Below are 15,724 nucleotides of genomic sequence, written 5' to 3'. Positions count from 1 at the left end.
GCTCCCCTGTTGACTAGCTGGCCTGGTGCGACATCATCGTTGTGGCATGACGCACTAACACAACATTGCACCGTGCCAGCTCATCAAAGAGGAGGCAGACATGCCGCTCCAGAAGAGGCGGTTCACAGGGCTCCCGTCCAGCCCTCACAAAATTCTGACTTGGCCACTGGACCGGTTTCCTGCAAAATGATTCGCTCATTGATCATACTAATCAAGCATGGTGGATTAACCCTACACTCAGAGATCACCATCACCCTAAATACCTGAGCTTTTTTCGTATCACTGGGAAGCAGGAGACTACCCGTCTCCCTGTTGAATGTTCTTGTCTTCGTTTTTACAGGCTCGTTGCTGTCTCTGTACAGCCTTACGGGAGCTGGTTTCATAGCCTTTTGGACCAAGTTATACACTCCCACAGTAAGATAGAGGTCATCATTCAACTTTAAAGGGATTCTGAATTAAGAAGAAAAATAATCATAGGAAGAACTAAAATCTGAGTGAACACATTAAAAGACATTCTAGTTGTGGATGTTAAATTCACAGTAAAAGCACTATTAGGCTCTGTGCACACATAGCAGATTTGGTGCGGTATTTCCTTGCAGATTTTCTAGATAAACCTGAAGCAATCCTGATTCCGGCAAAGTGAACGAGAAACCTAATGTGTCACGCACACGTTGCGTATTTTTGACTTGCAGATTTGATTCAGAAAATAATCTGCCGCATGTCAATTCTCTGTGTGTTTTTCACCATCGACTTCACTCAAATTAGTCAAAAACACACCAAAAACACATGTTTTTGCAGCTGTGAGAAATGGTGCAGAAATTTTAGTCAATGTGTGCACATATCCTTATAACATACCCTTGCCTTGTCCTTTAACAAAATGAACACACGGGATCCCAATATTTCCCAAAATATTTGAAGGTGTAATAATGGGGCACAACTGAATTTTTAGGTTGACTGGAAACAGAAATATATTCTTATTTTTTATTTTTGTATTGTTATCCAAACACCCTATGATTATAAAGGGCTCATATAAAATGGCATATGCCTATTAGGGCATGCTGGGGAATAACCGTGGGCGGCCTTCAATGGGCCCGCCCATTTTTTTGGGCGGGCCCATTGAATTCTATGGGCTATGTATTCTATGGGCTCAGACTTCAGGGATAAAGGCCCCCACCACACTTGGTCCCTGCACTGACATTGATCACGGCATGCAAGAATGGATAAACAGATGATTTGGAAAGCAATGGACTGTCCTTAACAGTCACAATGGCTAGGTGGGCTCTTCTGTGTCGTCGCAGTGATCCACTGTCAGCACAGGGAATTGGGTCATAAATGATATGAGAAAGTCTCTCGCCCATTTGTAACATTAAAAACATTACAAGAAATAAAAACTCTTATGGGGAAAAAAAATGTTTCTGTTATGCGTCTCACCAAAAGCGCATGGCATAATGGGGCAGGGAGCGGGCATTGCATCGATATTAGGCTCTTATATAGACATGCACAAATCCAAACTTTAACGTTTGGGGTTCGTAGAGGAGAGTTACCGGGGCTAAATGCTGAAAATGGACTTCTCTTCTTCGCATAAGGGGACATTAATGATACACTGCACTAATGCACAGCAAGTTACAATAGGCTATAGTCTGTGGCAGACCCCGGGGCCATTGTTAAACCCTGGGCTACCCATCACCCACCCACAATCGCAGTTTGAAGGAGCACGTTTTCTCTGCCAAACTCCTCAAATGCCGTGGTCGCCACTGACAGCAGCACGTGTGGGGGTAATCTGCTAGGATATAACACAACTACATATGTGCCCGCACCATCCCCATATCCTGATGTGGGAACTTACTCCCAATCTGGACTTATGTCGAGAAGGGGTTAATAGTGTTAACTGTAGGTCTCCTACCTGCACAAAGATCTCTTCTTATTTTCCTTGGCCCGCACTTTTCTCATGAGGTCTTCCAGCTTTCTGGAAGCTTTAAATTGTACGCCGAGGTCTTCATCATCATCAATATTCACAATATCACGATAGAATAAGGAGACGTCAAAACCACCGTCTTTTTCAAGATGCATGAGATCCAAGAAAATCCCTGAAAATACCCGACAATGCCTGTGAAGTTTAGCTACAGATCTGCAACTACATAAACCTGGGCATTAAGCCATTTATCCCTGATCCGTTTGGTGACACGGATTGTTTAGTACTTTTATAATGATGGTCTATACCTTAGGCAAGGCCATGAATTTCAGAATGGGTGGGAGCGACCACCAGCACCCTCGCCAATCAGCTGTTCCTGGCCGGATGTGCTCAGTTACGGAGCCGAACAGCACGGATCAGTCAACTGTATACTGGCTGCGGCCGGGTTATGAACATCCGCCACTATTCAAAAGAATGGCGGAATCTGCAGTACCCCTGCACTAGAATAGGCCATCAATACAGAAGACTGGAGGACCGCTTTAGATGCAATGTAGAAAAGCATAAATAGATTTGTCCTGAATATACAGTATATCATTCTACAAACAAAATAGGATTCTGTGGCACAAATATATATTCCTTCTGTAAGGCAAAATATTACAGCCAAACACATTAAAAGACTGTAGAAAAGTGTCCATTTCAGCAAGAAGGGCTGAACTACCGCATAAGTGCACACAGTATGTACAGGCTCAACAGTCTGTACGCTGCAGCTCCGCGCTTCTGTGGCTGAACAGCCTAGAGCAGGGCAACCCATGGTTCGCGGCCCCCCACGCCGCCATCACTCCTGAGAGACTGTTGCTCATGTCCCCCGTGTCTGCACAGTATGAGAATACAAAGCTGCTAATCAGAGAGAGCTGAGGGATTTATGGTTCCTCCCTCTCAGATGAGCAGTACATGTAGCCACAGAACCATGCTGAACAGCCCTCAGCCCCAGCATATTACAGAGAACCCGCCATGTAAAATAATGATGTTAGCCCCTGCTGGTATAGGGTTAATCTGAAGGTTAATAGCATTCTGACACCATGTGGCCACCACACTGAGAGCCCCGCTGCCAGGAAGAATTGAACTTTATTCCCCCCTCCCCCGGCAGCCCCGCTCTTTCAGTCATAGGGCGATACTGGCCCAGGTGCTGTCACTGCTCAGTGGCGGCTGTAACCTCGCCCCCGACCCTGACTGACAGCAGGCTACAATACTGAGCTACAATGCGGAGCTGCTGACAGTCAGTCCTGGGGCGCTGTTACAGCCGACACTCTCTATACACAGAGCGGTGACTGAAAGCGCTCCGGCGCCAAAACTCCCATGACTAAAAAGCGGCTGCCGGAGGGGGGTGAAGTTCATCGCCTCCCGGTAGTGAGGCTCTAGTGCAGTACTCAAACAGTGTCAGAATGCCATTAACCTGCAGATTAACCCCACATCTGCAGGTTATTACCATTATTTTACATGACAGGTTGCCTTTAAAGGGAATATCCACTTTCAGTTACACAATCCCTGAAGTGAAAGGCTATGTGCACACATCAGGATTTGTTGCAGAAATTTCCTGAACAAAACCAGACATTTTCTGCAAGAAATCCACATACGTTTTATTCACGTTTTTCTCACGCTTTTTGCAGATTTTTCCCGAGGTTCCCAATGCAATAATATAGTGGGAAATCCGCAAAATTAATGAACATGCTGCGTTTTTTACCGCGGAAAAAAGCAACATATGCACAAAAATGGCGGAATACATTATAAATGATGGGATGCATATGTATGCGGTTTTTATAGCGGAAAAAAAAAAAACACGAAAAATCCGGAACGTGTGCCCACAGCCTAAAAGGTGCATAAAATGAACTCCTCTGTACTCCCTCACATGCCCCGGGGTCCAGCGCCAGCGTCCTGCCGCAGCTGAGGTGCTTGTACTGGGACTAGATCGGTCACATAAATGCCTCACTGCTCTAGTCAGCCAGTCGCTGATAAATCGTATTCTCTGCGCAGTCTTGGATGGATGCAAATACCATTTCTTCATGGTGAGGCATGGTTTCCACAAATAATGACCACGCAAATATATTTCTCTTTTATGAAGGTGACCTAAAACAAATAATGTTTCGCCAGATTCAGACATAAGTGCAGATGGGACAACAGACTATAAAAGTGCTGGCAGAGCCAACGTGCATCATTTTCAGACAGTCTTCTATGTTTGGGGGTCTGTGTCCAGTAGGTTTACACGCCCCAAAATGGTGCACAACAGAGCGCACGTTCATTCTGTCAGCACCATTATAGCCTATGGCCCTGTCTGTGCATACATCAGACTCTCGTTTTGCGGGGGGTTCGGACATAAGCCCCGACAGGGCAACCAAATGGGTGCCTGAGTGCAATGTGGAAGCACCCTAAAAGAAATGTAAGGTGTCCATGATTTTTTTTTAATAGCTGAAGAAACTTATACAGATAATTTTGACTGTAATTATCATTTTACAGTTTACAGTGAATGCAGCTGAGGTCTCATACAAGGAGGCACTGCTCCTAATAGCCAGTTTTCTACTCCACACTGATGAAGGGCAAATACCCCGAAACAGCCGTCTGTGGATGGATACCATGTTTTGGCATAGGTGGTTTTCCTTTTTGGATGCTGCCCTTCCCGTGGTTGTTCCTTCCCGGTGAAAGACCTGGCTATTTATTGTTTGCGTTGAGAAACACGTGATGGTGTCTCCGCGGCTTTTCTACATTCATATAAGGATTGTGGCTGCAGACACGGATCACTTATAATGATGTATGATGGTTTTCCAATGTGTCCATAAACAATATTGTTCGTCCATGATTTTCTGATAAGCTATCTAGAAGAAATAAAAGCTCTATTTGGCGACCCAGGTTGGCAATTTTCCATGTGGGCAATTTCCGTGTGGGCAGTTTTCCGTGTGGGCAGTTTTCCTGTGGGCATTTTTCCTGTGGGCATTTTTCCTGTGGGCATTTTTCCTGTGGGCATTTTTCTGGTCACCAGTGTGTGGATGTAGCAGAGCTGTGTGAACACTGTGGGGACATCACACTGAGTTGGGCATTGTGTGTGTGGATGTAGCAGAGCTGTGTGTACACTGTGGGGACATCACACTGTGCGTGGGGCATTGTGTGTGTGGATGTAGCAGAGCTGTGTGTACACTGTGGGGACATCACGCTGTGCGTGAGGTATTGTGTGTGGATGTAGCAGAGATGTGTGTACACTGTGGGGACAACACACTGTGCGTGAGGTATTGTGTGTGGATGTAGCAGAGCTGTGTGTACACTGTGGGGACATCACGCTGTGCGTGAGGCATTGTGTGTGTGGATGTATCAGGGCTGTGTGTACACTGTGGGGACATCACACTGTGCAAGAGGCATTGTGTGTGTGGATGTAGCAGAGCTGTGTGTACACTGTGGGGACATCACACTGTGTGTGGGAGCATATTTCAGAGTGGGTGGATGTAGAGGAGGGTGAGGTCAGGGAACTCACTTACCGTAAATTAAACATGTCCACGTCGCAGTCCGTGTCCCTCATGGTTATCTTTCATAGCTGGGAGGTATGTACGGTATATCCCTATGAGACCATCAGGTTTGGGAGACCCACGGTTACTGCGGATCATGGTCCGTGCTCAGAATGTAGCCTAAAGCCTCATTCATACATCACGGTGTGAAACGACTGTGGGTCTCCTCCTTCCAACTTAACAGTGTGATATATTCCTATAAGGCCAGGAGTTCAGCGTCAGCCTGAATGTTCACAGTCCGTGGTGGAACCGCGATATGAAGGAATCTCCGGTCAGCCCTCAGGTACGTTCAGTATCACGGTAGGTGTGGGGTGGTCCGGGTTACAGACAACGCATACGAACAGCACAGCATTCCTGCTCCCTTCCGCTATGTGGTCACAGCCGGACAATCTCCACATTGGCAGACATGGCAGGCTATATGAAATATAGCATAAAGTAGTAGCTACACTCGCCCTGTGACCCATAATAACCTCCTACTGTACTGATGACCATTTCATCACTAGTTAGCGGTTATTATTTTATCTAACTATGGCTTCAATCATTTCTTTGCACAGATTGTGGCTCATGACGCTTACAGCAACCTGTGGCGCTCACAGTATGAAAGGTGGGGGACAACGGGTCTAAAGTGATCAATGAGGGTCTTAACTATGTAAAAAAGAAACTTTTGAGTGCAGGTATAGTGTAAAAAGACAAAACGCCTGTTCCTCACCCAGCTCGCGGAGGTCCTTCGCCTTGGTCACCGCCTGTGTGATTTTGGCAGACTCGCTGGCATGCGGATTGTCTTCGTTAGTGAACAACATGATACGCTTGTGACTCAGCTTCTGCTTCACATTGCTGAAGAGGTTGGAGCAGTGCCAGAGCGCCTCCCCCAGGGAGAAGTCCGATGAATGCCCGATGGTGTCAGTGAAGTACGCCCTTCCTTTCTCCTCCCGGTATTTATCCAGGTCCAGAACCCGCCTTGCACCTAAACAAACACATCAGTAAGGACTGGTCCAGAGCCGAGCCAAGATAAAACCTGAAAAACATTGCATTTATTGATGCTATACCATGGCGGCAGATCAGAGAGGCCTCCATTACACCGAGCACAGGATTCTGATGGAGAACACTGAGGCCCACACTTAATGCACGGTGCCCATTTCTGATGCCTGTTATCTGCTGTCGGACACACTTATTACCCTTTGTGCCGTGCACAAATTATAGAGGATGCTGTAGGGCACGGGGTCCGTCACGTTTGTGGACGGCTTCCAATATTCTGCAGCCTTGTGACTGTAAATCATCACTAATCCAAGGCAAGCAATGCTCTGTATGCAGAATAATCCAAAATGGAAACAGTCTAAAGCTGTTCAAAGAATGAAAGTTAAAAGGGTTAAAACACATTACAATATAGAATACACGGGTAGATTTTACTGATAAGCCATTTATACTGCAAGGCTGCGAACGTTGCGGATTCTCCGCTGTATATCAGCACCATTTCTGCATGTCACCAACAAGCATGGAGAATCTTCACAGAATCCGCAATGTCTGCATCCAACCTTAAAGGTGTGGTCCTTTTCAATTAATATTCGCACAGACACCAGGAGTATCGGAGGAAACTCACCAATGTTTCTGGGGAAGGTGAGTACACCCCTGTTTTATTTTATTATAGCCGAGGCCGGCCATTATACCCCTTTAAGTATCAAAGTAAAGGGTTATGCAATTAGAATAAAACATCATCAGTTCAGAATCAAGCGTCTACTGAACATTCATTGAAGCACAGCAATTGTAAAATAACTAAATAAAAACATAAATAAATAACCACGGATCTGTTTTCTGTTTAATCACGTTACTTTTTAAAGAAAAACTTTTACCTGGTGTATCCAAGTCATGAAGAACATAAATGTGTTTGAAAGAATCAGCGCTTTTGCTTTCCCTGGTACCAAAGAATACCAGAGACAGGAGATCACGGTCACTGCTGATGATCTTGCTGGTATAGACGTTTCGGATACACTAAGAAGGAAAAACGAGTCAAAAGACGAAACAATGCTAGACAGAAGAGGCAAAAAATCAGATCACTGCTGACCCTGCTGGAGCCAACCAACCTCTCCGGCTGGCAAGTAATAGCCAAAAGAAGCAGCAATAGGAATAAGAGAACTGGCAGTGGTGCCCATTAGTTGCCTGTAGCTGCCAGGTGGCATAAGTGACCAAGTGTGCACACAGCCCAGCGATGCATGCAGCACTGACGCCTGTGCATATGGCCTCTCCCAGGCTGTGCAATCTGCTGACCGCCTGTAAACTGATCACACAGGAGGTGCCTGGCTGCAGCAGGATACCCCAAGACCTCTAGGACCCCACCAATCCTGAGCAGTCAGCAGTGGTGGTTTAGCACTGTTTCCAAGGGTCCCCCGCAGTAAAAGGAACCACAGCGAGGCCCTATACAAGGACTTAAGACCAGCTACAATTTCTTGCAAAACCAAGGACAAGGACCACTGTAGTTTTGATGCGTCATAAAATGTACCAGATGTGAAAGCTTAAGGGCAAAATACCAAGCTAAAGTATGCCAGCCTTGAGAATCGAAAAATAAATCCCATTCTGATAAATTTGGCACATCAGCTATACAATTTATATAGTCCAAATTTTAGGCCTCAGTGTAAGGCGTCATTCAGATGTCAGGGTTTTTTTTTTACGTTTCATCAGAGATTTTCTTCAGTGTCATCTGAATTTAATCAGAGATTGGTCAGATTTTCATGTATGTGAAATAAAAAGAGGATTCTCCAGCTTCCACTGACAGTCCATGAAAAACGGACAGCTGCGAGGTGGCAAGAGAACACAGTCAAATTTTTTCACAGATCCAAAGACTTGAGCAGACACTCAGCTCAATATCAGACCGGTCTCCGCGATTTTGCAAGGACCACTTGGTCCGCAAAAAATTACAGACATGAACAACTCCATAGACTGTCATAGGTACAAGTGCTAAGAAAAAAAGCTGCACTCTAACACTATATCGTGCAAACATGAAATATATGAAATATGAATTGCTCTTCTGCTCTAGAAAATCGGAAAAAACAAAAGATACTTAGCTCATAATATGGCCAATTCATGTATACCCAGCAGCCACGGCAAGGCGCCCACATTGTTGGGAACCTACCCTAATGAGAATCCTCTCCTAGGCTGAAGGCTACATTCAAATTTCACATATTTCATGTCTACATGCTGTAGCGCTACAGAGTGCTACTTTATTTGTTAGCTATGTATGGAGATGGCTACTCCCAGTTTGCACCTGTACACACTAGTTTTTTTTTTTGGAAGGGACGTCAGTCTTTGATATTTGTATGAATAGGTACAAGTGCTCTCTGTAACACAGGTAGCACTGGTATGTGAAAGACCCATCAGCCCTAAGTAGATGTATCCCAATATTTTTTGTCCAGGCAAAAGTACTTTACAAAAGTTTAGCAAAATATACACAGGATGTTTTTAATGGTAGAGCAGATTTAGGCCTCGCCAAGCAGCCTACATATGTGCTCAATGGTAGTGTTGCAGATATAATAACTACAACCAGGTGTATAATGCAGAGCTTGTGGAAACAGAGCAGCTTCAAATAATTAGTAGAAAGATTTGGGAATTGGACCCCACTGATATTGACACGGCATCAATATTAAAGTTAAAAAAACTCAACCATGATGAAAAGGTTGTCAGTTTTGAGGATCTGGTACAATAAAATAAAATGTAATAATATTTGCCCTGATGACTTTGGAGCTTCTATTTCCCAAACAGATCTCAAAATGTATGTCCTGACCATTTAGGTGCTTGCGTGTTTTTTTACTTTTTTCCCCTTAAGTGACCTGTTTAGCTTAGAAAAAAGACCATCTAATTTATATGTACAGAAGAAAAAACGAAGATGGAGCGCACTTACCCAGGTAAAAACATCACAGTTTATTCGGACATATTCGGAATGGGAGGAGTCGGCGAGTCCGCACAGGTAAAAAAGCCCTCCCTTCCTCATTTCGTTGTTAGGACCCGTTGAAGTGCCGTGGGCACGAAACGGCCGTCGTCCGTCTTTGATCCACACCCCTCCCTGTTAGTTTTGCTGTATGTCCGAATAAACTGTGACGTTTTTACCTGGGTAAGTGCGCTCCATCTTCGTTTTTTCTTCTGGATGATCTGTTATGTATGCCTTTTTGGATGCAGCACCCCATTGGGTTAAGGGGATACACATTACGGCTATAACTTAAAAGGTTTTAAATCAGAGTCTCACGTATTGCAGCAGTGCAGAGGTGTTTCTTCCTTTTTCTTTGGATGTTTGTCTTATTTATATGTACAACTAGATTATTATTATTATTTCAGAATAATGCAATGAATACACAGGATTCGGCCGGCCGGGCTGCGCCAGTCGCTGATTGTTCGCGGCCGGCCACATAGTATATAGCACAGCTACATAGTATATAGCACAGCTACGTAGTATATAGCACAGCCCAAGTAGTATATAGCACAGCCCAAGTAGTATATAGCACAGCCCAAGTAGTATATAGCACAGCCCACATAGTATATAGCACAGCCCACGCAGTATATAGCACAGCCCACGCAGTATATAACACAGCCCACGCAGTATATAACACAGCCCACGCAGTATATAACATAGCCCACGCAGTATATAACACAGCCCACGTAGTATATAACACGGCCAAATAGTATAGAGCACAGCAAGGAAGTATATAACACAGCCCACACAGTATATAACACAGCCCACGCAGTATATAAACACAGCCCACGCAGTATATAACACAGCCCACGCAGTATATAGCAATGTGGGCACCATATCCCTGTTTAAAAAAGAATAAAAATAAAAATTAGTTATATACTCACCTTCCGGCGGCCCCAGGATGCAGCCCAGGCTTTTAGCGATGCTCCTCGTGACGCTCCTTTCCCAGTAATGCCTTGCGGCAATAACCCTTGATGATGTAGCGGTCTCGCAAGACCGCTACGTCATCTGGGGTCATTGCCGCAATGCATGCTTGGGACCAGAGCGTCGCGAAGAGCGGGAAAGGCTGGCGCGGACGCCGGAAGGGGAGAATGTAATGTTTTATTTTTAATTATTTTTAACATTATATGTTTTTACTATTGATGCAGCATCAATAGTAAAACGTTGGTCACACTTACAGGGTTAATTGTTATGACCTGGTGGTTAGGAGCACCCGAAAAGACCTGATGGTTAAACCAACAAAGGACAAGCTCTGGGAAGTGGGAGCTCTGCTGACCGCAACGCCTAATCCTATCACACACACTAGAAATAGCCGTGGAGCGTTCCTGATACTCCCTAGACGCCTCTTCACAGCCTAAGAGCTAACTAGCCCTAGAGATAGAAAATAAAGCCTACCTTGCCTTAGAGAAATTCCCCAAAGAAAAAGGCAGCCCCCCACATATATTGACTGTGAGTTAAGATGAAAGTCACAAACACAGAAATGAAACAGGTTTCAGCAAAGGGAGGCCAGACTTACTAAACAGACAGAGGATAGGAAAGGTAACTTTGCGGTCAGCACAAAAAACTACAAAAAGACCACGCAGAGTGTGCAAAAAGACCTCCGCACCGACTCTCGGTGCGGAGGTGCCACTCTGCATCCCAGAGCCTCCAGCTAGCAAAGCAAAATCATGATAGCAAAGCTGGACAAGAAAACAAAGAACAAATAATAAACTAGCAGGGACTTAGCTTCTGCTGGAGTAGACAGGACACCCGACAGATCCAAGAGCGAACTGAACCAGTACAAGAACATTGACAGCTGGCATGGAGTAACGATCTGAGTGGAGTTAAATAGAGCAGCCAGCCAACGAATAAACTACGTCACCTGTGGAAGGAACCTCAGAAGCAGCAGCTCCACTCACAGCCACCAGAGGGAGTCCATGGACAGAACTCGCCGAAGTACCATTCATGACCACAGGAGGGAGTTCGATAACCGAATTCACAACAGTACCCCTCCCTTGAGGAGGGGTCACCGAACCCTCACCAGAGCCCCCAGGCCGATTTGGACGAGCCAAATGAAAGGCACGAACTAGATCGGCAGCGTGAACATCAGAGGCAAAAACCCAGGAATTATCTTCCTGACCATAACCCTTCCACTTGACCAGGTACTGGAGTTTCCGTCTCGAAATACGAGAATCCAAAATCTTTTCCACCACATACTCCAACTCCCCCTCGACCAACACCGGGGCAGGAGGATCAACGGAGGGAACCATAGGCGCCACGTATCTCCGCAATAACGACCTATGGAACACATTATGGATGGCAAAAGAAGCTGGAAGGGCCAAACGAAATGACACAGGGTTGAGAACTTCAGAAATCTTATACGGACCAATGAAACGAGGCTTAAACTTAGGAGAGGAAACCTTCATAGGAACATAACGAGACGACAACCAAACCAAATCCCCAACACGAAGTCGGGGACCAACACAGCGCCGGCGGTTAGCGAAACGTTGAGCCTTCTCCTGGGACAATGTCAAATTGTCCACCACGAGTCCAAATCTGCTGCAACCTGTCCACCACAGTATCCACACCAGGACAGTCCGAAGGCTCAACCTGCCCTGAAGAGAAACGAGGATGAAAACCAGAATTACAGAAAAACGGCGAAACCAAAGTAGCCGAGCTGGCCCGATTATTAAGGGCGAACTCAGCCAAAGGCAAGAAGGACACCCAATAATCTTGATCAGCAGAAACAAAGCATCTCAGATATGTCTCCAAAGTCTGATTAGTTCGTTCGGTTTGGCCATTTGTCTGAGGATGGAAAGCCGAAGAAAAAGACAAATTAATGCCCATCTTAGCACAAAAGGACCGCCAAAACCTCGAAACAAACTGGGAACCTCTGTCCGAGACGATGTTCTCCGGAATGCCATGCAAACGAACCACATGCTGGAAAAACAATGGCACCAAATCAGAGGAGGAAGGCAACTTAGACAAGGGTACCAAATGGACCATCTTAGAGAAGCGATCACAAACCACCCAAATGACAGACATCCTTTGAGAGACAGGGAGATCTGAAATAAAATCCATGGAAATATGCGTCCAGGGCCTCTTCGGGACCGGCAAGGGCAAAAGCAACCCACTGGCACGAGAACAACAGGGCTTAGCCCGAGCACAAGTCCCGCAGGACTGCACAAAAGAACGCACATCCCGTGACAAAGAAGGCCACCAAAAGGATCTAGAACACCAAATCTCTGGTTCCAAAGATTCCAGGATGACCAGCCAACACCGAACAATGAACCTCAGAGATAACTCTACTAGTCCATCTATCAGGGACAAACAGTTTCTCCGCTGGACAACGGTCAGGTCTCTCAGCCTGAACCTTCTGCAGCACCTGCCGCAAATCAGGGGAGATGGCAGACAAAATTACCCCCTCTTTGAGAATACCCGCCGGCTCAGGAACACCCGGAGAGTCAGGCACAAAACTCCTTGACAGGGCATCAGTCTTCACATTCTTAGAGCCCGGAAGGTACGAAACCACAAAATTAAAACGGGAGAAAAACAGCGACCATCGAGCCTGTCTAGGATTCAACCGTTTGACAGACTCGAGATAAGTCAAATTCTTGTGATCCGTCAAAACCACCACGCGATGCTTGGCTCCTTCAAGCCAATGTCGCCATTCCTCGATTGCCCACTTCATGGCCAACAACTCTCGATTGCCAACATCATAATTGCGCTCAGCAGGCGAGAACTTTCTAGAAAAGAAGGCACATGGTTTCATCACCGAGCCAACAGAACTTCTTGCGACAAAACAGCCCCTGCTCCAATCTCAGAAGCATCAACCTCGACCTGAAACGGGAGCGAAACATCTGGCTGGCACAACACAGTGGCAGAAGAAAAACGACGCTTCAACTCCTGAAAAGCCTCCACAGCCGCAGAGGACCAATTGACCACATCAGCACGTTTCTTGGTCAAATCAGTCAACGGTTTAGCCACACTAGAAAAATTAGCGATGAAGCGACGGTAAAAATTAGCAAAGCCCAGGAACTTCTGCAGGCTCTTCACAGATGTCGGCTGAGTCCAATCATAAATGGCCTGAACTTTAACAGGGTCCATCTCGATAGTAGAAGGAGAAAAAATGAAACCCAAAAATGAAACCTTCTGAACTCCAAAGAGACACTTTGACCCCTTCACAAACAAGGAATTTGCGCGAAGGACCTGGAACACCATTCTGACCAGCTTTACATGAGACTCCCAATCATCCGAAAAGACCAAAATATCATCCAAATATACAATCATGAATCTATCCAGGTACTCTCGGAAGATGTCATGCATAAAGGACTGAAATACAGATGGAGCATTAGAAAGCCCGAATGGCATAACCAGGTACTCAAAATGGCCCTCGGGCGTATTAAATGCTGTTTTCCATTCATCGCCCTGTTTAATACGCACAAGATTATACGCCCCTCGAAGATCTATCTTTGTGAACCACCTAGCCCCCTTAATCCGAGCAAACAAATCAGACAGCAGCGGCAAAGGGTACTGAAACTTGACTGTGATCTTATTAAGAAGGCGGTAATCAATACAAGGTCTCAAAGAACCATCCTTCTTGGCCACAAAAAAAGAACCCTGCTCCCAACGGTGATGACGACGGGCGAATAAGACCTTTCTCCAAGGATTCCTTTATATAACTCCGCATAGCGGCGTGCTCTGGCACAGATAAATTGAACAGTCGGCCCTTAGGAAACTTACTACCAGGAATCAAATTAATAGCACAATCGCAATCCCTATGAGGTAGGGCACTGGATTTGGGCTCATCAAATACATCCCGGTAATCCGACAAAAATTCAGGGACTTCAGAAGGAGTGGAAGGCGAAATTGACAGCAATGGAACATCACCATGTACCCCTTGACAACCCCAGCTGGACACAGACATAGATTTCCAATCCAATACTGGATTATGGACCTGTAGCCATGGCAACCCCAAAACGACCACATCATGCAGATTATGCAACACCAAAAAGCAAATATCCTCCTGATGTGCAGGAGCCATGCACATGGTCAATTGAGTCCAGTACTGAGGCTTATTCTTGGCCAAAGGCGTAGCATCAATTACTCTCAATGGAATAGGATACTGCAAAAGCTCCAAGAAAAAACCACAGCGCCTGGCAAACTCCAAGTCCATCAAATTCAGGGCAGCGCCTGAATCCACAAATGCCATAACAGAATAGGACGACAAAGAGCAAATCAGAGTAACGGACAAAAGAAATTTAGACTGTACCGTACCAATGGTGGCAGACCTAGCGAACCGCTTAGTGCGCTTAGGACAATCGGAGATAGCATGAGTGGAGTCACCACAGTAAAAACACAGCCCATTCTGACGTCTGTGTTCTTGCCGCTCAGCTCTGGTCAAAGTCCTATCACATTGCATAGGCTCAGGCCTATGCTCAGAGAATACCGCCAAATGGTGCACAGCTTTGCGCTCCCGCAAGCGCCGATCGATCTGAATGGCCAAGGACATAGACTCATTCAGACCAGCAGGCGTGGGAAGTCCCACCATGACATCCTTAAGGGTTTCAGAAAGACCCTTTCTGAAAATTGCCGCCAGGGCACACTCATTCCACTGAGTAAGCACAGACCACTTTCTAAACTTCTGACAATATACCTCCGCTTCATCCTGACCCTGACACAAAGCCAGCAAGATTTTCTCTGCCTGATCCACTGAATTTGGTTCATCATACAGCAATCCAAGCGCCAGAAAAAACGCATCTACATCACGCAATGCAGGATCTCCTGGCGCAAGGGAAAATGCCCAGTCTTGAGGGTCACCACGCAACAAAGAAATAATGATTTTTACTTGTTGAACGGGGTCACCAGAGGAGCGAGGTTTCAAAGCAAGAAACAGTTTAAAATTATTCTTGAAATTCAAAAACTTAGATCTATCCCCAGAAAACAAATCAGGAATTGGAATTCTAGGCTCTAACATCGGATTCTGAACCACAAAATCTTGAATATTTTGTACTCTTGCAGTGAGATGATCCACACAAGAGGACAGACCTTGAATGACCTTCCCACCTGGTATGCTTTGCTTACCCATTGTTTTCTATCCATTCGTATTTCACTTCCCTTGCTTCTTGCTTGCATACCTGAGTGGCCATCTACCCCACCCCCTCTTTATGACCTGGCTTAACTGTGAACATGTGCTCTAGACACACACGCCCACATCCTCCCTCTCAGCTGTGAGCCCTTAGGTGCCCATAAATTCATAGCCATGAGTCTGACCAGACGTGTCTGACCATCTTAGAAATTGCATTTTTAAATTGCAGTTTTTTAATTGCT

The 15,724-nt window shown here is 45.7% G+C and overlaps 1 protein-coding gene across 2 annotated transcripts in view; it reads right to left on the bottom strand.

Moving 5' to 3' along the window:
- Window positions 1-15,724, bottom strand: part of XRCC6 (X-ray repair cross complementing 6) — a 66,898-nt gene that overhangs the window by 22,519 nt on the left and 28,655 nt on the right. For both annotated transcript variants that reach the window (XM_069737035.1, XM_069737036.1), the window contains exons 4-7: window positions 7,308-7,446; window positions 6,170-6,424; window positions 1,904-2,087; window positions 264-450 (exon numbers count right to left, since the gene is read on the bottom strand). In XM_069737035.1, coding sequence (XP_069593136.1) covers window positions 264-450; window positions 1,904-2,087; window positions 6,170-6,424; window positions 7,308-7,446 — 765 coding nt within the window. The remainder of the gene's footprint in view (window positions 1-263; window positions 451-1,903; window positions 2,088-6,169; window positions 6,425-7,307; window positions 7,447-15,724) is intronic.

This window comes from Ranitomeya imitator, chromosome 8, assembly GCF_032444005.1.
Source record: "Ranitomeya imitator isolate aRanImi1 chromosome 8, aRanImi1.pri, whole genome shotgun sequence".
Classification (NCBI taxonomy): Eukaryota; Metazoa; Chordata; class Amphibia; order Anura; family Dendrobatidae; genus Ranitomeya; species Ranitomeya imitator.
Note: the sequence above shows the minus strand (reverse complement) of the source record. Positions and strands in the feature narration are given on the sequence as shown.